The sequence below is a fragment of the Barbatula barbatula genome, assembly GCF_947034865.1.
Source record: "Barbatula barbatula genome assembly, chromosome: 1".
Classification (NCBI taxonomy): domain Eukaryota; kingdom Metazoa; phylum Chordata; class Actinopteri; order Cypriniformes; family Nemacheilidae; genus Barbatula; species Barbatula barbatula.
The window spans coordinates 17,625,849-17,647,404 of NC_136766.1; the positions used below are offsets into that span (position 1 = coordinate 17,625,849).

The 21,556-nt window shown below is 38.1% G+C and overlaps 1 protein-coding gene across 1 annotated transcript; it reads left to right on the forward strand.

The window, feature by feature from the left end:
* The first annotated feature begins 8,673 nt into the window (after positions 1-8,673).
* Positions 8,674-21,462, forward strand: mmp2 (matrix metallopeptidase 2). Its single transcript, XM_079457484.1, has 13 exons — positions 8,674-9,047; positions 9,330-9,556; positions 11,233-11,381; positions 11,480-11,608; positions 11,806-11,979; positions 12,111-12,284; positions 13,304-13,477; positions 13,902-14,057; positions 14,229-14,355; positions 17,754-17,890; positions 18,227-18,386; positions 19,674-19,783; positions 20,478-21,462. The coding sequence occupies exons 1-13, from the start codon at positions 8,895-8,897 to the stop codon at positions 20,579-20,581; spliced, it is 1,974 nt and encodes a 657-aa protein (XP_079313610.1). The 5' UTR covers positions 8,674-8,894; the 3' UTR covers positions 20,582-21,462.
* The last annotated feature ends 94 nt before the right edge of the window (positions 21,463-21,556 follow it).

The following is a 21,556-nucleotide window of genomic DNA, read 5'->3' on the forward strand; positions in this document are numbered from 1 at the left end:
CAGTTATGTGATCTACTGACACCGCTCAAATTGCAATGTCTTTTTTATAACAATGCCTAAAAACTATTTATTGACACCCCGTTTCACTAAAGCAAAAATTGCATTAGTAGAAAGTGCAGAAGTGCTTCAGGCAAATACTAACTGTCATTGTATAATAGTATAATGCATGTATTTATTATTCGTTATTTAATAAAAGATTCAACGTGATGTGATCAGGTTTATTTATATCTGGTGTTTATAAAGTGTTTTTATAAATGTAAAGCTCTTGACCGTCTTCATACATAAGACAATATATCAAATGTGCCTGCTGGCAGGAGTTAATTGTCATCATCCCAGTAGAAGTCGCTGTCCAACTTCTTGTGGCGAGACCCAAAGTTGCTTTTTACGGTCTAGGATAAAAACTCATGCACGTGTGAGAAATAATTTAGACACTGCTCTTTGACATTATCCGGTTTTAAATGACATAAAGGTATTAAAAAGCCAGTTTAAAAGCTTTCAAGCTAACTTTGTAATGCCTAACGAATGGGATCAAGCGGCGAACCGGATGTCTTAAGCGTGTATTGCCAAAAAGGTGGATATCAGCTAAATATATCGCTTATTATCAGTTATTGTTATGGGCCAAAATTGACATATCGGTGCATGCCTAACCAAAATATTTACAGATCGTTAAAATGTATAAAAATCTTTAAAAGGTCAAATAAAGTATGGATTTTCTACAGAAATCTAATAAAAAAACTTGTTTCCTTTTTTAATTACTTTTATTTATTTATTCCCACTTTACATCGTACAGAATTGTGTATAAAGAAATAAAAATAGATCATATTTGTTAAAAGTACAGAAAACAAAACAAATATACAGTGTAAGAAAATGTCAGAAAAATCCGAGAGACTCCTGGAAGTTAACACAGCGTCTGTTTAAGGTACACTCTGAAAAGTGATCCAGTAATCTCGATTTTTGTCTCTTTCCTCCAACACCCCGTGGGCCTCTACTTCCTGACAAAGGTCCTTCTCAATATCCTGAACCGAGAATGTGAGGGTAGAGAAAGGTATAGTAAGTGAGGAAGACAGAGGGCGAGTGAGAAGAAAAGGAGAGGCATTGCGTGCCAGGTAGTGCTTAAATAAAAGGAGACCATTTAGACTGAGGTTAGAACACAGGCAACAGGAATGAGGGGAGGCAAGAGGCCTGCTAGACGACGAATAATCAACATCTTTACTTCCTAAACACATGCACACATCACAACAGAGGTGCTAGTTTTATGCAGCAGACACAGACGCCACTTTGCTATTCTCGGCCCACACATTAATAAGAAAACCACTAGCGTGACTGACTCTGGTCTGAAACCTACGTCTCCAAATTACAGCCTCCGGCCTGGATATGACCCTCTCTGCCTACATCTGTAAGGTCTCTTAAACAACATCCGATGAGAACTTTGTCCAGTCTTATTAAAAATATGCCTATTAATGTCATAACCAGGGAACTTCTTGGAAAAGCAAAAATGGATTAAGATTGGCAGTAGGGGGCGCCGCATTCATTCTTTTCAATAAATTCTGACTTGCCAACTATCAACATGTTAAAAAACATATGTTGTAGAAAATCTACTTTGCACATAAATTATATAAACTAAACAGTATGTAGCAAATATTCTAACATTTTTTTATTTCTCTGACTTGATCAAGAACTATTTTGAATAATAGATACAATGAATAAGGTAAACAAATTAGCTTTACCACTGAGTGTGTTGTGTATTATTACAAAACTACTTGTAAGTCGCTTTGGATAAAAGCTTCTGCCAAATGAATAAATGTAAATGTATATCATATTTTCCTTGTGAGTAAAGCTGAGCAGGACAACTCGGAAAATAGTAAATGAAATGGAACTGAATGCTGACAAGAACATGAAATCTGCTTTGGAATTTATGATGCGAAAAAAAGTCAACAGTTGCTATACACTTAGGGACAAATGTAAAGAAAATAACAAAATACAATAACATGTCAACAATCAAGGACAGAAGGACTAAGCAGAAATAGGGCAAATTTATCCATGCAAGACAAACTGGCAGCAAACTCATCTAATCTCATACAAAATAGACAGTTACAGTGACTACATTAATGTCCTGGCATTCAGAAACAGAGAGAGAAACAGACCATCACAACTCCAGATGGACGTATGGAAGTATGTTAACACATCACATTTTAAATAATTATCTTCACGTCACACACGCATTTGCAGTATAATAGTTTATACATTTTTCAGAAGTCAGCAGTGATGCAGATTCTTTTCCAGAAGCAATGTGATACATGCAGGAGCGGATTAACGCACAAATTTGCCTAAACTGCAGCCTAGGGGCCCCACCTGTTTAGGGGCCTCTGATTGGCCAGATTGTTTTATTTAAAATTCAGCGCGAACAAAAAATACACTCTTTTTTTCGATCTTAAAGCACTTATGTATCAAACATTGCATTTTTCTTCAATATTGTGCAGCTGCCCTATTTAAAAGGCACCCTGTTCTGTCAGCCTAAGAATTAACTACTAAAAATATGTGAATATTTTAAAATAACTTAACACAGCTTTTCTGTGGCTCAGTGCTCAAAACATGGCGTTCGATCCCAGTGGATTGCACATAGTCAAAAACAAATCAAAAATTATAGTGCAATGTAAATCGCGTCCGCCAATTGCGTAAATGTAAAACGAAAATAACTAAGCCATTCAAGGTAGCCATGAATATTTTATCTTAATGTTCACACACTTCTTGATATCCCTCAGAGTAATTTGTATGAGGCCTGAGAAAACATCAATATTTTAAAGTGGCAAAGGGTTAACAGATTTGGAGAAGAGGCCTGACGGGTGAGTTGCGTTTTCTTCTGTAAACTCATCTACGCCACTGTCTGCACCAACAGCAAATGGCACTATGAATATGTCTACGTTAGATGAGGTACTATTGCCTACTAATCTAAATGTCAGTCACAGTCTGATTGCTCTGTGAGGCGTATGTATGTATGTGTTCCGGGCAAATGCGCACACAGCAAAAGGCAAAGCAATCTACCACTTGAAACAATTGTTTCAAACTCCCGCCTGCTGAGCGCGCTCACGTCGGTGAAGAAAACGCACACGCTTGTCGTTTAAACTAAAGACACAAATCATTTACATGCTCGTCTCATCAAAGGCAGCTCCGTTCATCTCCGCCGAGATTTTCCCCCGATCAGAGTGCTCCGGTTGCATCTCCAAGCGTAACGGGCTAACCTTTGCGACTGCCAAGAAATGTGATTAATTTTTTAAATACAGTTGTTGGCCTATTATTGAGACACCACGTGAGACACTCTGCGCGCCCACTTCGTCATTATGGTACGACTTATTCCACCAGTGTTCGCAAGCTCGCGTCCAAAAAGAAACAAGCACGCCAAAAATGCGTTAAATAAAAATAATTCACGAATGCAGTTCTGGATGGATTTCCTGAGCAATGTCAATCAAAGCAAAACCCTTAGAAGCATCGACAGGATTTGCTTTTTCATGGGAAAATAGTTACAACAATAGCGAAATAATCACTGTTAAAGCACTTATGAATTAATTATGATGGCGATAAGGGCATAATGTTCAATAATGGAAAATATTCCTATCACTGCGCTATAATATGTGTCAACAGCATGCACATGCCTATTTTCACAGACCCATTTCACCAACTTAACTAATAGCAGGCTAGTTGATGTATAATTCATCCTGTTAATTCGTTCAGAAATATCAAGAGTAATTTTCAAACAACATTATTCATCATATGGTCACCTAAAAATGTCATCGAAACAAGGAATGATGAGATGTTCTGAGTAAATGCAAATCATGTCCATTCGGTGAGGGTTTTGGATGAACAGCTCTAAAATTCACTTTGTAGGTCCGACATGTACATTTGCCCTTTCTCGAAAAATGTATTCACTTTGTTGTGAGCATTTGTACACTTTTACATCCAAATTGGAACAGGACCACAAGTGCCCAGTGTAGCAGGTCACTGCTCTGTGGCACACAAGAACACAGTCAGAACATGTCCCAAATGGACTGATGTGTTGACAGATCTTCTGCCATGACCCAAATGAATCCCCAACACCCTAAAGCCCATTCCAGGACCAACTGGGCCTGGTGACTGGCCTGATTCAACCAGCTAGGAGCTCTGGCGTCAAGAATCAGACTGCTGGTTCAAGAAGAGAAGCAAGGGCCAGCTGGACATGAGCGAAAGTGAACGAGGACCGTCGCAAGCCTCATGTATTCCCCTACACTAGCAACAACTTGGAGAATGTGTAAGTGTGTGTGGAAAAGGGAGACATGGTCTTTGAACAGACACAGAGATTGGCCCAGAGGCACTAGGCAGTGAAAAATGCCAGACAGCGTAAAATATGATGTTTTCACTTTGTCAAAGGCTTTTTTGAGTCCTACAGAGTCATCTTATGAATGTAGCCTATTTAGTTTCAATCTCTGCCAGGGATGTTGATTAAATGTTTTATCAACCAACAGATGAATCGGTTTGCATTTGCATTCTGGTCGAGTATGTGCATGTATGGGGGTGAGCGAAATAGAAAAGGAGAGCGCACGCTTTAAGAAAAGGATGTCTGCAGTCAACACATGCAGAACAAAAGAAACAATTTGCATACAAATCAGAGTTTATCATCTCAGTCCCCCTATGCCTGTTGTGCATTCATACGCACAAATGCATCCAAAGCTTTGAGGGAACAGGACACTCTTACTGTTCTAGTCGCTGACTGATATAGGCCAAAGCGTGGCTTTCATCACATAAAAGGAGAAAGCTAGCGAGAAGTGCACAGCCAGGAAGAAAGGGGAAAGAGAAGACAGAGGCAGAGAATCATTCCAAGGTTCAGTGAGAAAATGTTTCCTTTTTGTTTATGGTCCTGGTCATGAATGAGTTTTGTCTCTGGAAAAGATGAACACTCATGCATCACAGCAAAATGAACATTTTACTTTTTCAATCTGCAAACAGTAGATTAACTATTCTCAGGAAGAAAAGAACTGAGAGGTGGGATATGCAGTAGAAATCCTTTTAGAGGACTTTCAGCCTCCACGATTTCAATGCAAAGTCCTCCAGCTTTCTCCAATAAAGAGCCCACATCAATATACTGTCGACTTTAATCCCTCAACTGGAGGAAAAAGAGATGTCAAGAGGAGTTAGAGGAAATCCATGGGTGAACTGCAGGCCTGCTGAAGCTCAATATACCCCACTGAGAACACATCAAAGCATGCAAGGACATACGTCTGCCACCAGAGGGCACACTTTCTAAGATTTCAAGGGCACAGATACTAATAATGACATCTGCGCCTATAGGATCTTATGTATCCTCCTGTCCCAACACCAAAATAAGACCAGTATCACCAATATCACAAAGGAGACAATACAAATATAAAGCTAGAGCAAGGTGAAAATTGTGGTGAAATTGATGCAAAGGTTTGTCAGATTACCATATTTTTGTGGCAGACAATGACAAACCTTTACACAGGCTTAAACTCCTACACAGGAAAGTATAAAAAGAATGCTATTTAAGTGTGTCTGATGTCCAAGGGATTATAAGAATCCGGAAAATGCATTGCATTTACAATGGGTATGGAAAGTATTCAGACCCCCTTACATTTTTCACTCTTTGTTATATTGCAGCCATTTGCTAAATCATTTAAGTTCCTTTTTTCTCATTAATGTACACACAGCACCCCATATTGACAGAGAAACAGAATTGACATTTATTAAAAAGAAAAAATGAAATATCACATGGTCCTAAGTATTCAGACCCTTTGCTCAGTATTTAGTAGAATCCCCTTTTGATCTAATACAGCCATAAGACTTTTTGGGAAAGATGCAACAAGTTTTTCACACCTGGATTTGGGGATCCTCTGCCATTCCTCCTTGCAGATCCTCTCCAGTTCTGTCAGGTTGGATGGTAAACGTTGGTGGACAGCCATTTTCAGGTCTCTCCAAGGATGCTCAACTGGGTTTAAGTCAGGGCACTGGCTAGGCCATTCAAGAAAATGTCCCGGAGTAGTTGTGAAGCCACTCCTTTGTTATTTTAGCTATGTGTTTACGGTCATTGTCTTGTTGGAAGGTGAACCTTCGGCCCAGTCTGAGGTCTTGAGCACACTGGAGAAGGTTTTCGTCCATGATATCCCTGTACTTGTCTGCATTCATCTTTCCCTCGATTGCAACCAGTCGTCTTGTCCCTGCAGCTGAAAAAAAACCACAGCATGATGCTGCCACCACCATGCTTCACTGTTGGGACTGTATTGGACAGGTGATGAGCAGTGCCTGGTTTTCTCCACACATACCGCTTAGAATTAAGGCCAAAAAGTTCCATCTTGGTCTCATCAGACCAGAGAATCTTATTTCTCTCCATCTTGGAGTCCTTCAGGTGTTTTCTAGCAAACTCCATGCAGGCTTTCATGTGTCTTGAACTTAGGAGAGGCTTCCGTCGGGCCACTCTGCCATAAAGCCCCGACTGGTGGAGGGCTGCAGTGATGGTTGACTTTCTACAACTTTCTTCCATCTCCCGACTGCATCTCTGGAGCTCAGCCACAGTGATCTTTGGGTTCTTCTTTACCTCTCACACCAAGGCTCTTCTCCCCCGATAGCTCAGTTTGGCCGGACGGCCAGCTCTAGGAAGGGTTCTGGTCGTTCCAAATGTCTTCCATTTAAGGATTATGGAGGCCACTGTGCCCCATAATCCTTAAGTGCCTTAAGTGCAGCAGAAATGTTTTTGTAACCTTGGCCAGATCTGTGCCTTGCCACAATTCTGTTTCTGCGCTCTTCAGGCAGTTCCTTTAACCTCATGATTCTCATTTGCTCTGACATGCACTGTGAGCTGTAAGGTCTTAGACAGGTGTGTGGCTTTCCTAATCAAGTCCAATCAGTATAATCAAACACAGCTGGGGTCAAATTAAGGCGTAGAACCATCTAAGGGATGATCAGAAGAAATGGACAGCACCTGAGTTAAATATATGAGTGTCACAGCAAAGGGTCTGAATACTTAGGACCATGTGATATTTCAGTTTTTCTTTTTTAATAAATCTGCAAAAATGTCAACAATTCTGGGTGCTGTGTGTACATTAATGAGAAACACATGAACTTTAATGATTTTAGCAAATGGCTGCAATATAACAAAGAGTGAAAAATTTAAGGGGGTCTAAATACTTCCGTACCCACTGTATTTATATTATTCAGGCTTGTTTCTGTTTCTGCCCAAAATTTAAGCCTCCTTGGGGTCGTGAACCTCTCAATGTTTAACTTTTTTCTTTATTTACAAAAAAGAAATCACTGGAACAACGGTTTGTGAAATGACAGAGATTCTGGTCTAATCCATAATGCATTTTCACGAACACGCCACCAGAGGGAAGGCTTTACTTGAAACATTGGACCTTGCTAAAATCTGTCTGTTGAAAACACGTGAATGACGAGTTCATTTGTAAAAACAGACAACAGGTACAACTGTTCAAAATTAATTTCAACAAAACTGCAGGTGGGTTGTTTTGATTAAGTAAAAATAACTTACTAAAACTAAACAAATACAGCTGGCGTAACTTAACAAAAAAACATGATAACAAAATAAAAACATTATTTCAACAGTTGATTTTCTGTTTTTGCAACTTGACTCTTCATACAAGTTGTGGTCTTATCCGACAGTTATTCAACAACCAAACCGGGTCTTCCTTGGTGCACTATAAAAATTACAGAAATTTTTATTTTATATAAAAAATGGCAATATAATTCAAACAGAAAATAATACAAAGTACAATACAACGATGTGAATGTAGTGTCAATAAGCAGTATATTAGTTTACATGCATAATATGATATGCCTAAATAGGCCTACTGTATATTGCGCAATGCCAATAAATTATATTATTTTATTACATGTTTATATTATGTAACAAAATTACAAAGTTAAACGTGCGTGAGTATTTACAAGTTTGGTTATAATAATGAGGATAAAACGTATGAAATTGGGGTTGATTGGGGTTACTTGTATTCTAACAGCACATGAATATAGGCCCTACTTAAATATTTACGCATTTTAACTACCTTCACACAAATCCATGTAGATATTCAGACGGATGGTTGTGCTAATAGTAAAGTGGTGTGTGCGCATTTGATTTAATCTACTACCGTTGAAACCTACGAGTTTCAGAGTACATGTCAAAAACAACATGGAATCAGATAAAAAACCGTTTCAATCCTAAACAAACTAACATCCTTGTATAACACATATGAATCATATTCCTGTGTGCGCTATCACAGTTCTGTTTTATCGTGCAGTATGCGCAATACTTGTGGCGACTTTGTTGTGTTTGATTGGTGTATCTGTCGTTTGGTAACTATTCACCAAAACAACATTCTTGTAAGAACAACCTTACTTGGTCGTACGTAAACTTCCAGTCTCTCTCTCTCTCTCTCTCTCTCTCTCTCTCTCTCTCTCTCTCTCTCTCTCTCTCTCTCTCTCTCTCTCTCTCTCTCTCTCTCTCTCTCTCTCTCTCTCTCTCTCTCTCTCTCTCTCTCTCTCTCTCTCTCTCTCTCTCTCTCTCTCTCTCTCTCTCTCTCTCTCTCTCTCTCTCTCTCTCTCTCTCTCTCTCCTTCTGCATGTCTGTCTGATTCGCGCACACAACTCTCCGCTCGCTCCCCCTGTCGCGTCTCCTATTTCACTACTCTTCTGAATTCTTGGATCTGGAGGCTGCGCAGTTTCAAGCATCAGAAAAGTGCGTGTGCAAGCAGAACATACAGCAACACAGAACACTGGACTGAGCAGGATGTGTCGCTGAGGAACAGAAAGAACATTTGCAGTGCAGTCGGAGAAACACATTGTAAAGGCCTGTTTAACTTACCATCATATTTTTAAAACAGGCATTTCTCAACGGGACCAAAATGGTGTGCTGTAAGTTTCTCAGCTGCAGGCATGTTGTTCTTAAAGTTTTCCTCGTGCAATTTCTTGCTTCCCTGCAAACTTTTGCTGCGCCCTCACCCATCATAAGGTTCCCAGGCGACGATACTTCTCACACAGACAAAGAGGTGGCCCTGGTGAGTGCATTAACTTGAAATATTAAAGTTTGTGACGGATGTTTATCAAGCATTTTGTGTGTTTTTTTATATTTCTTAAATTTTCCTTCCTGACACATTTTGTATGGGCCAAAATATTTGTGCAGTGTTTTCAATTTTGAGTTGATGCACTGTTAAATTGAACCTCTAAACCACACGATCGAAATGTAATGATTTTTGGGAAGTATGGAATGTGGTGATCATTTCCAGTTAGGGTTCCTTTCTCTTTTTACTGTATTTCTCTGCACATTTTCTCTTCCACAGCACTATTTGAACAAGTTCTATGGCTGCCCAGAAGACAGGTGTAATCTGATGGTGTTGAAAGACACACTAAAGAAGATGCAAAAGTTTTTTGCTCTGCCAGAAACTGGGGAGATTGACCAGCAGACAGTAGAGATCATGAAGAAGCCACGATGTGGAGTTCCTGATGTGGCCAATTACAATTTCTTTCACAGGAAACCCAAGTGGGGGCAGAAGAACGTCACATACAGGTGTGTGGTTACTCCCCAGTTATGGCTCCCCATTGTTTGTCAGACATGACATTTTTATGGCCCATCTAGAGCATGCTGCTGGCTACATGAATGTATTAGTTGCTTTGCATAAAAGTGACTTCCAAATCTGTTAAATCCTTTAAAGCTAGTGTTTTATGTTACAGAAAAGAACACTTTGTGTGTTCTGAGCCAGTAATCTGATAAAAAACACAGCGCAAATAAAAGATAAGTTTTCAAATGTTCCCAGCAGGACGCTTCCACAAAATATGAAGGTGGAACTTCAGAGGGAACAAAACTGATTAGAGGTTATAAATGACTATCTTGACTTATTTATTTACTGCAAAGTATTTTAAAATTGAAAAGTGTGTTAATTGGTCCCCAGGTTATAGAATATATGTTATATGCTTTTGATATTTATTATAAAATATTGTAAAAAAGTAAGGACAACCTTGGGAGCTTAAGAAGATTTACTGGCCTATAAGCCCTGGCAGTGTTTCCGTTGAGTCATGACCACAAGTATGTTGTTATTTTAAAGCAGTAGCCAGTTTTCAGACCGAGTATGCAGATTTATGGGAAAAAATGGCTCAACCTCTGCTTTGCTGCCAACATAGGCTTCACTCATCTAGAATTCTTGCATAATCACTGAAAACATATAATTTCATATAGACATTTATGTTGGTAATTTGGTAACTCCTCTTCTACTAGACTAAAACTTTGCACTCTTATACATAATACAAACAGTCCTTAGAGATAAACATTCATGGTTTCACTCAAAAAATGACTGGAAATCAGGGGGCAACAACACGGAGTATGTATACAAAACTTTCCTCTGAGATGTGCCCCTACACCTGGATGTTACAGAACATTTTTAAGATTTGATCAGCCTAAATCAAGATTGTTTTTGTGTTCATTGGGTCGTCAGTAAACGGCTTGTGAGTGTGTCTTAGATTCCAGCGGAGTTCCTCTTTTTGACTCTTGTTAAGTATGTGCCCTGTATCAGCCTTGCAAAAATATACCTTGGTTGGGGTACACGGCATATTACATTTTTCTTAATTTCTTAATAAATAAAAATCTAAGTAAGGGTGATGATGACTCCCTTATGGTTGGCATAAGAAATGATCTTGTATGCCTTGTGAAAGTGCCAAATACGGTATGTTAGCAACCTCTGATGTTGCTCCATTTATCTTCTGCATCAGGTGTCCTTTGGGGACCATTTCAACCTGCCTTGTAATGCCAGTTCAGGTTTGGATTTGACAATGCTGGTTTTGGTTTGGTGGAGCATCTTCCTTAGGAGAAACCAGAGCATGCTGCACACCAGCAGGTGATCAGTGTATCAGTAAAACGTTATTGTGATAGGTGTGTGTAAGTGCAGAATTGATCACTGATGGTGGCTGGTTTAGGGTGATTGTATTGACCTGGCTATAATGGTGATACCTTGGCCATCTTGCTTCTGAGATAAATTGGTGAAATGTCATTTTTATGGTATGACAATAAGGAAAAGTAGCATGGGAAGTTTTTTTGCCTTTATAATCAGTGGTATTCAAAGGTTTACATCTTATTTTACCAGTTTCGATTCACAAACTACCAACATCTTGGATCTAAAAGAGGTTTCCCATAAATCTTTCAGAAATTATTACATACTGAATGATGTACATTAAGTTTTCTTCCATCCACAGGATCTTAGGTCACACTCCAGATCTGGATGAAGAAACAATTGATGATGCGTTCTATCGTGCATTTAAAGTCTGGAGTGATGTCACACCCCTTAGCTTCCACAGGATCACAGAAGGGGAAGCTGACATCATGGTTAACTTTGGCCGGAATGGTAGATCATAGAATAATTTTTCTCGTATTACTTAAAGTAGCTTAAGTACTTTGTCAGTTGCCCTCACTCAAGGGTTAAATCTGTTCTTTTTTTTGTAGAACATGGTGATGGTTACCCATTTGATGGGAAAGATGGTCTGCTGGCTCATGCCTTTGCTCCCGGAGCCGGTATTGGAGGAGACTCTCACTTTGATGATGATGAGCTGTGGACATTAGGAGAGGGACAAGGTATCATTTCCCTAGTCGCTTATGTAACAATTTGATACTAAATATATGCAAATACTAAAGAAATGTCCTATTTGAAAACCATTTAGTAGTTCATCTAAGATAAATTAACTTGTGAGATCTTAACCTGACATGAAGAAAGCATCTATTCATCAAATGTCATTGAATGTATAACTAAAAGTTCTCTCTCCTTGATTCAGTGGTAAAGGTCAAGTATGGTAATGCCGAAGGGGAATTCTGTAAGTTTCCGTTCTTGTTTATGGGTAAGGAGTACACCAGTTGCACCTCTCAGGGTCGAGATGATGGATTCCTGTGGTGCTCTACCACATACAACTTTGAAAAAGACGGAAAGTATGGCTTCTGTCCTCATGAGTGTAAGTACCCTTTGTTTTACTGTGGTACAATACAAAATATTTCAAATACATTTAGGAGGCTTAGCTCTGATGTAATATGGGAAAGAAATGTTAAAAATGCCATAAACATTTATCCATCTCCTGTGTTTTAGTGCTGTTCACATTGGGTGGTAATGGAGATGGAGCCCCTTGTAAGTTCCCCTTCACATTCCAGGAAGCGAAATATGATAGTTGTACTACCTCAGGCAGGGATGATGGGTACCGCTGGTGTGCCACCACAGAAAACTATGATCAGGATAAGTCCTATGGATTCTGTCCAGAAACAGGTAACTGTCCAATATAAATCTTTCATTTCACCAATTGCTAACACTGTGTCTAGTACACCGGATGCGACTGGCACGACACGGCAACATCGCAAATGAATTATCAAACAAATCTGTATTATTGAGTAACTGCAAAGTGCAGCTTCCTCTTTTAGGAGATTACTTTATTATTGAGATCAGAGAATGGTTAAACACTGATATGGTTGTGGTTTATTTAAGTGGTTTAATTAATATTAGTAATATTGAGTTGCTTGAACATTTCATTTGTGTTGTTGGAAAAAGTTGCACAACAATTTTCTTAATCAAAGAACAGTTCTCTGTGGAATATATAATTTCCATTGTGTTAGAATTGCTCCAGATGTGAGGGTGACAAGACACCAAATGAATGAAAATAAATGCAAAAACAACCAGTCTGAATTTACTCTCAAGTTTCCAGTAGGCTGGTAAAGTTTCTCTCATTATTAGGAGATATTTTCCATGGCGTTCTGGTTTAAGTAAGCCAAGAGCACAGAAATCCTCATCTGGTTGTAATTCTCTGGGAATGCAGCCCTGTCTTCCTATTTATGTGTGTGTGCTGAATAAAAGTGTCTCTTCGAACAACAACACCAGAGTTGTGCAAGCCATCACTTTACATTAAAGAAAAGCCGAAGCTCACTGTTTTAGCCTGTCTTTAACAACACAGCTCTGTTACCTTCATTTTGAGACTGGTACGTCAGAAAGACCTCTCTAATGCCTCTCTTAGCTTGAGTCATTTAGTTTCAAACACTGTGATCTAAAAACACTTACAGCAGGTAATATGCAGTTTTACCACTAAGTACCAGTGTAAAGCTTTTGACATCAGATTTCAGTAACAGATGCACAGACTTCCATATACCCGCAACTCTGACTGTCTCAGTATTCTATTCATTTATTTATTCTACACAATATTTCATTCTTTGAGTAGTGGATCTTTTTACATGTTCAGCGGACTTCAATTATTGCCAGTTTTAAGCATGTTTGTGTGTATGTGTTTTTCGTTAAAGCTTTGTCGACTGTTGGAGGTAATTCTGAGGGTGCTCCTTGTGTCTTCCCCTTTAAATTCCTGGGCAACAATTATGATTCCTGCACCACCTCTGGCCGCAGTGATGGAAAGATGTGGTGCGGCGTCACCAAAAGCTTTGATGATGATCGCAAGTGGGGTTTCTGTCCTGACCAAGGTGGTTATTTAGTGCTGTAATGTTTGTATAATTATTGCTAGCTAAATATTCAGTAGGCTACTTAAGGGCTGTGTCCACGGAGACTGCTGAAAACGGCAAGAGCTCGTCTAAAAACGCACGCAGCAGCCCATACGATCTGAGTGTTCTGCCCTAATCTGAAAATTGACAGCTTTTACTGTTAGAAACGATGGAAAAAACATGCTGTCCGGCGGCATAAACGCCTAGGTGGACACAGTGCCTTAGGGTGTTGCAATGACACAGTGCCTTCAGCAATCTGTTGCATACGTACAGCATATATGTACATATTAAATCAGCAGACCTTATATTTTGCACTCACACCCGGTCTCATTCCTATCTGATTCTATCTGTCTGGGTTTATGAATTTATCCAAAATATTAAACCAGCCCATGTCTCTGTTTCACAGGCTATAGTTTATTCCTGGTGGCGGCCCATGAGTTTGGTCATGCTCTGGGTTTGGAACACTCTGAGGACCCTGGTGCTCTCATGGCTCCTATGTACACTTTTACCAAAACGCTAAGGCTGTCTGATGATGACATCAAGGGCATACAGGAGCTCTACGGTAAGTGAGAAAAACAGTACTCTTAAAATGATTATATGTTTAATGTGCTAGGACAAGCATAATGTTTAATATATTGCAAAATGAAACATTGATATTCATTAAGGAATAATAGTGAATGTATTTTATCTCTTTGTGACTTCTATTATTTCTCTCTCTTTCCATTTTTTACAGGTGTACCAACAGACAAACCATTGCCCACTGACACGCCACCAGTCACTCCAATGGACATATGTAATGAGAACATCATATTTGATGCTGTAGCCCAGATCAGAGGAGAGATTTTCTTTTTCAAAGACAGGTAATTATAGCACAAATCCCATCCAGTTTAAAATGATGTCTTGAATCTAGTATTTTTTCATATTTTTCAAAAGTTAATATCAAATGGTAGATTCAAAGCGGAACACAGCAGTGGTTTTTCCATGAAATGTCTATGCAAGAATTTCACCAGTCAAAAAGAAGTCAAAGTTATTTCTTTCATGCGTTTCCTGGCAGGTCCTCCTCAGTTCATCTGTTTTCAGTGGTTTCAAAACCACTTCTTTCCGCTCCCATGCACAGGAAATGGCCCTATGGCTATCTTGGGAAAACTTATGACCTAGTTTATTTGCCATTTAACAAAAAAATACTACAGCTTTTTAAATCATTATCGATGACAATATAGAGACTAAAAAGAATGTGAGGCCTTAAACAACAACATAATTGAAGCTATGCTGAAGCCACGTTGTTAGTTCAGAATGCTAATGTTGAACCCTTCATACTCACCATGACCTTACAGCACGATGGACTGCACAGGGAAAGTCCATGAATCTCAAAATGAAAACACTTGACCGCAAACATTACTATTTCGGGGGATTCTTTTTAGCAGTAAGTCAAACAAAAACACAGTTGGTTTACTGTGAGACTGAAGTTGCTGAGTCCTTTGCTGAATACTTTATTTAACACTTGCAACATGAATTGTTTTTAAAGATTATTCTTATGGGAGATGTAAAACTTTAGATCTAAAAGCAAATTAAAAGAAAAACTAAAAAGAAATTTAGCATTATTTGTATAAATCTAACCCATACCCAGTCTTGTGCTCTAAATGAAAAACCACATACTTAACCTTAATGAGACAGACATAAACCACAGAAAGTGTTGTTTACACGATTGTCTCAGAAGTGGCTCCTTTCTGCCCTATATCTCTTTTTAATTTGTAAGTTAACCTTTTGATATTGTGTGAGTGCCAGAGAAACACTGAAAAGAAAAACACACATATGAATTTGAGTTATGTGAATACGTGAAAAGCAAACATTGGAAGAGTATAAAGAGTGCTGTCATTGGTTCAACATGCTCTTGGGTCAGGATCTTTGGAAGGAAAATGTACCACCCACTATCCTACGAACACCTCCAGTATTAAAGCTGACTGTTCTGCGGTTACAGTGAGCATCACAGGACCACACACACACAAATTTAAAAGAGTTTGTCTGCATAGTGCTTGATGGTCTCTTATCTAAACAAATTCCTGAGACAGTGATTTAAAACAGATCATTTAGATACCATTAATCGGAATAAAGAAATTTAACTAATGATTTTTGACACATTATAGATCCCTCATATAACACCCACATATGAACTAACACATTGGTGCTGTGCTTCTTAAACCTTGTATCTCCATATTTTGTGATTTAGTTTTTGCTATAAATCATTATTATTAGTCATCCTTTACGTTGGTCACTTACGTTCATATCTAACCAAAACATAGTATTAAAAAGTATAAAACACAAGCAGACGATTACGAAACACAATAAATGTGGTGCTTTTGTGGATGCCTGCTGTTTGTGAAACACATTCGTAACAGGTCTAAGAGGCAATTACAGAAAGACTAAAAAAATCTGATGCTCTGTAACAAGATCAGTACTGTGGTTAGTCCGGTTACGCCATCTCATAGTGCAGTTACGTGAATGGGTTTTATGTGGCAAAGGCATTTCCAACTCAAATTATTTGCATTAACCCTTTTTCGCAAAAAAATTTAAAACCACCACATTTTATTTATTATACGTGCTTTTTAATTAAATATATGCAAGCAACACGTCAGCACGAATGGTTTCCATTAGCGCTTTAGGAGAGGGATCTGCCAAATTAGGTGCCGGATCGGATTTCAAAATTAAGCCCTGAATGAGGGACAAAAGGGATTATGTAAGTTATTACGTAAGGGAATTTAATTTTCGAAAAAACCTTTCTGAAACATATACGAACGGGAGAGTGTATCAAGCACAGAAATACTTTGTCATTCGTCCAACTCGTTGTTTGAGAAATTGATCATGTCAAGCATGAGAAAACATTGTTTACCATTGTAAAGAAGTCAGAATGCATGAAACACTATGGCACCTCCCCTTTAATATAATATTACATTGTGACATTTTAGGTTAAAACCATATATAAATCTAAACGACAAAGTGGCTTTGTATTCAAGTGCATGAACCTCTCTCCATTTTCACTGATAAGTAGTCTGTGGCAGCTGTGAGTAAAATCGTTTCACTCTGGAAATGTCATTAACATAGAGTTATGATCATATTACACCATAATTCTGTGAATCTGAGGATCGCTGCACCATTGAATCTCACTTTACTGTGTGGGCAATATGACTTGAGATCTCAGATATTCACCCAGCTGGATAAATGCTACAGCTGTTAAAGCCATTTCAGAGTGAAGGAGGGATGGATAAAGAGAAAGACTAAGGGCAGAAAGTTCACCCCCAAAAGGTTTATTAAGGTTTTGTTTATTCAGCTGCACCAGAAAGTCTTTATTGTATCTTATCTTTGGCTCATAATTGCAAGCTACATCTGAGGCATCTGTAAAATAAATTCCTCTAATGTCTCAAATTGTTTCATTTATAGGACAGCCGCAGTCTTCAGATGAACTAAACTAGTGTCTCTTTTCTGTTCTAACGTGTTTTAGAGACGTGTGCAGCTAAAGGAATGGACCTTTGGGGAAAACGATTAAAAACTCCTTTCTAACCTGATACTGTGATATAAAGTTTGCATGCATGGACAAAGAAATGACTGTTGACAGAGTAGTTTACTGAATACTTTAGTCTGCTGAGCTACAATCTGGAAGTCTGTATTTTTCGGTGAAACTCTAAAACGTTGGCCTTTGAAAAATAGGTCAATGGAAAGAGGTCTGGGGTGGTGGGTATTGTTTCTGTGGTTAATGCTGGGGCAGCAGGCAAGTTTGCACATGTCTTAATGCGCTCTTTAACTATAACAAGAAACAGCTGCTCAGTGAATCACCTTATTGTGACCAAAGTACAGCTCTCTCTCTCTATCCTACTCTAGCTCTTTCTCTCTCTCAGAACGTTCTACCCCCTTTATGGCTCTACTCCTCACATATTACACACTTGGCTTTTAGACATTTTTTTAAACGGTGAGGGCGTTTTTAAACACACACACATCATACTTTTTTGAGTACTAATGAGAACTAATTTTCAAAAATCATGTTTATTATTATTTTATCATGTTTTTTCGTGTTAGTGAGCTGTATTTTTGAGTTATTATGGCTTGATTAAAAATAAATAAACTGCAGTTTGATTGATATTAATTGGAATATTTTGATAAAGTTTAAGATTAGAGTAATCTAATTTTGGAACTAAGTCTTCATATGCTTCACATGTAACGATTGATCTTATTTCTCTTCCCTCTTTTGTAACCCATCTTGTTGCAGATTCCTCTTCAGGACGCCTGATGTCAGAAAGAAGCCCACAGGTCCTATGCTGGTGGCGACATTCTGGAGTGAACTTCCAGAGAAAATTGATGCAGCTTATGAGAATCCGCTGGAGGAGAAGACTGTTTTCTTTGCAGGTAAAGAAGAACATACACCATAACCCGGACCTAAACTTATTGTAGATGTTGTGTTAGTTGTGACAATGCCTCGTAGTAGAGCCTGTTCCTATTGAGTCTAAACACTTTGTAGATAACATATATCAGACTGAAAGTTTGCATGTTATTGTGAAGGCCCTATTTTGATTTCATCTGTCCATTCTACGTACTGCTTTTTCTATTTAGGGTCTATGTAAGTGTTATTTCAGCCTATTTTGGTCTCACCAATTTGAGGCTGCATGTTTGTTTGTGTTTGGAACAGACCAGACACAAGCTTAAAATACACGTTATATGAAATAATTTGTAACTGCTTTCTAGGTGATGAGATGTGGGTATATTCGGCCGGTACTCTGGAGCGAGACTATCCCCAGAAGATTTCCACCATGGGTCTTCCCTCAGATTTACAGGGTATTGATGCTGCTTTCTCCTTCCACAAGAGCAAGAAGACATACCTGTTTGCTGGGAACAAGTTCTGGAGGTAATCCTTTTTTAGTTTTAGAATACCATTTAACAACAACTGACATTAAACATTTAAAGCCCGTTCGGACCGCCAGCAACACCCAGCGACAAAGCGACGCAATGTCATTAATTTCAGAGGTAGCCTAGCGACACGAGCGACAGTCTAGCGATTCAACAAAGTTGTGATATGCTCAACTTTATGCAAGCGATGAGAGACGTTCAGCAGCAACTACCAATAGGAGTACAGCAGTCGAGTTTATCTCATCCCTCTTTCATCTGTTACTACAGGGTTTGTTTTTAAATGTTTCTAGGACAACTAAAGCTAGGAACGTGTTCTCAGCAAGAGACAAGCGACACAGTCACTGGTGGTCTGAGCAGGGACTATTGCTTTTTTTAAAGATCTACCAACAAATGTCATTTGGACAAAGCATTTTAGAAAACTTCATAAACTAAACACAGGTAGACCACAGTTATGCATTAATAAATTATTTTATATAGAAAACATTAAGAATTTCAACAGGAATTTGAAAGTTTCAGTGAACATTCCCTCATAATCAACATTCTGTTTATATAATCAACACTTGTGTCTTTGTGGCTCCAGTATAATATATCCAAAGGATATGTCATACAAAATAAAGATTAATTTTTACAGCATTCATTAATCAAGGTTTATTTTAATTCACTAGTACGCTCTATTTAATTGTTAGTTTAGATTTGTTTATAATGCATGAAATCATTTTAAATTGTATAGCTAGAACAAAGTGTATATGTTGAAATTGGCTATTACCCAAGAATAACTAACATGACATAACAATGCACAATACTTTTATAGCATTTATTAAGACATTAAGTAATATAGATGTAAAGGGCCTAATCAAGTCTATTTGATTTATTTTTAATAAAGAATTTGCAATGGCATACATTTTGTGTTTTGCAAAGTTTGCTGCTACTGTATTTGTAGATTATCCACTCGCTTTCTGAGGATTGAACACAGGTTCTCTACATGGGATTGACATCTCGGGAGTTGCTTTTTTTTGCAATTATTTAAAATGCATCTGATCACTCTGCATAATAATCTATAAATAATGTGAATAAACACCACAACAGTTTAAGCAGAAACTTTGCAAAACTTTTGGCCACGATTGTAGGATTGTCATTTTATAGCAATAGTGTCAGTTCATTGTACAAAAATTGGAATTCATGGCTGCTTTTAAAACAAGCATTTGTAGAAATTTCAGAAATAAGGATAAGTAGACATGCGAGAACCATAATAGTGCAAAGCTTAATTTTATCCATAACCTCTCAGATACAACGAAGGCAAAAAGAAGATGGATCCAGGCTTCCCTAAACTTATTGCTGATTCTTGGAGTTCTATCCCTGATGACCTGGATGCCGCCCTCAGTCTTAATGGTGAAGGTACTGTTAAAGACAACCTGCTTGGCTTCTGATTAAACATTATCTGTACCGCTATGCTAACTATGATATGTTAACCTCTGAATTTTCTTTTAGCTCTCACAATGAGAAAAGATTTGTATCGATCACACTAGGGCTGGAGCTTTGTAGAGAATTGTTGGCAGTTAATTTCAACCCAATTACTGCTTGCATTAGGCCTTCAACAACAAAAAAGCTTAACAATATAGTTCCCCAGCTTAAGATGCAGATTTTCCAGCAACAGACTGCAGAGCACATAAAAACCTAAAATGAAAGAATAGTTTTAAAGAATGAGAGGGGTGATGGATATAACAGTTTTTTGTTTAGGTTTACTGGAAGTTAATCGCAGCACATGCTTTTACAACCACCACATGCCTTTTCCTTTTCTACACATACGCAAATATACAAGTTTACACACACACATATATACACACCTCATAGAGGAAGCCTGTGTAGTCTCTGAAAGGTTTCTTTGTGTTTGTTTGTGCGAGTAATTGGGCTGTTTGCAGCGAAGCAAGCAGGAAGAGCTTCTCTAGGTTCTGAATTAAAGCCAACATTCAAGATTGTAGCACTATACAGCACTTGCCTACTCTGGATGTTCAATTTGTACAGTAAATGTGTTACTCATGAAATATTCTAAGTGTTTCCCATTTTGATTTTTTTTATGCCGTGTTTTCAGGTTATAGCTACTTCTTCAAAGATTCCCATTATCTGAAAATGGATGACAGCAGTCTGAAAATCATCAAGGTTGGGGAGATCAAAAGGGACTGGCTACGCTGCTGAATGTAAACAGAAGATTCAGCTCATGGCACTCTGTACTGACCTTCATCATTAGGTAAACAAGGTCAGCGGTACCTTGCCAAATGACAGCACTCACATTTACCTTCCTGCCCCTCTTGGTTATTCGGAGTTTACTAGTTGATAACCTGTTTTAGCTTACCAGAGAGGTCTGGCAGTTATCTTGACAGTCTGGATCATCTTTGCATGCTAAATATAGGCAAACAAGGCTTTTCGTAATTTTTTTTTATATTTGTTGTTTTATTTCGTGTTCATTTTTAAGTGTGTATCGTGGTTCCTGCCCCAACAAATGTAACCTACAATATGTGCGTATCTGATTTTAAAGGACTGCTGATATTACCATTTTGCATATAATGGTGGCAGTAGTGGCAGTGAGATGTTTGTTTGTTTGTTTTGTATTAATTTGCACAAAATAAGTCCATCCAAACAGTGTGTTAAAAGCACATTTGTAATATTTTCATAGTATAAAAGTTATGTTTTACAATGTAGCAAATACTATACATAAAAAACAAATGTGTTTTATAAAAGGACACATTTTTATACACGATAATTGTGCTGTGGACACAGAGACCAAATAACTGTCAAAGCACATTGTTTTTGTTAATCTTGTTTCTTCTCGTGATACAGAAAGATTCATGGCACGGGTTGCCTGAAGACTGTATAGGGTTTGTTGCATGATGGACTCATGTCAAGCAAGTATCATGAGAATACTGATTAATAATCATTTTTACTACTTTCTCTCTTTTTGGTAGTTTTGTAAATGACATATGCAATCTGTTTATATTTGATTGTTTTTTTTGTTATCCATATATTTTGTGCACTTTGTCACTATCTGTCTTAAAATAAAAAATAACTATCCTTTTACACATGGTTTTAACTTTCTAGTATTTTTAGAACGCATGAATACCAATAATACCTGTTTGCTGGAAACAAGTTCTGGAGGTAATAATTGTTTAATTT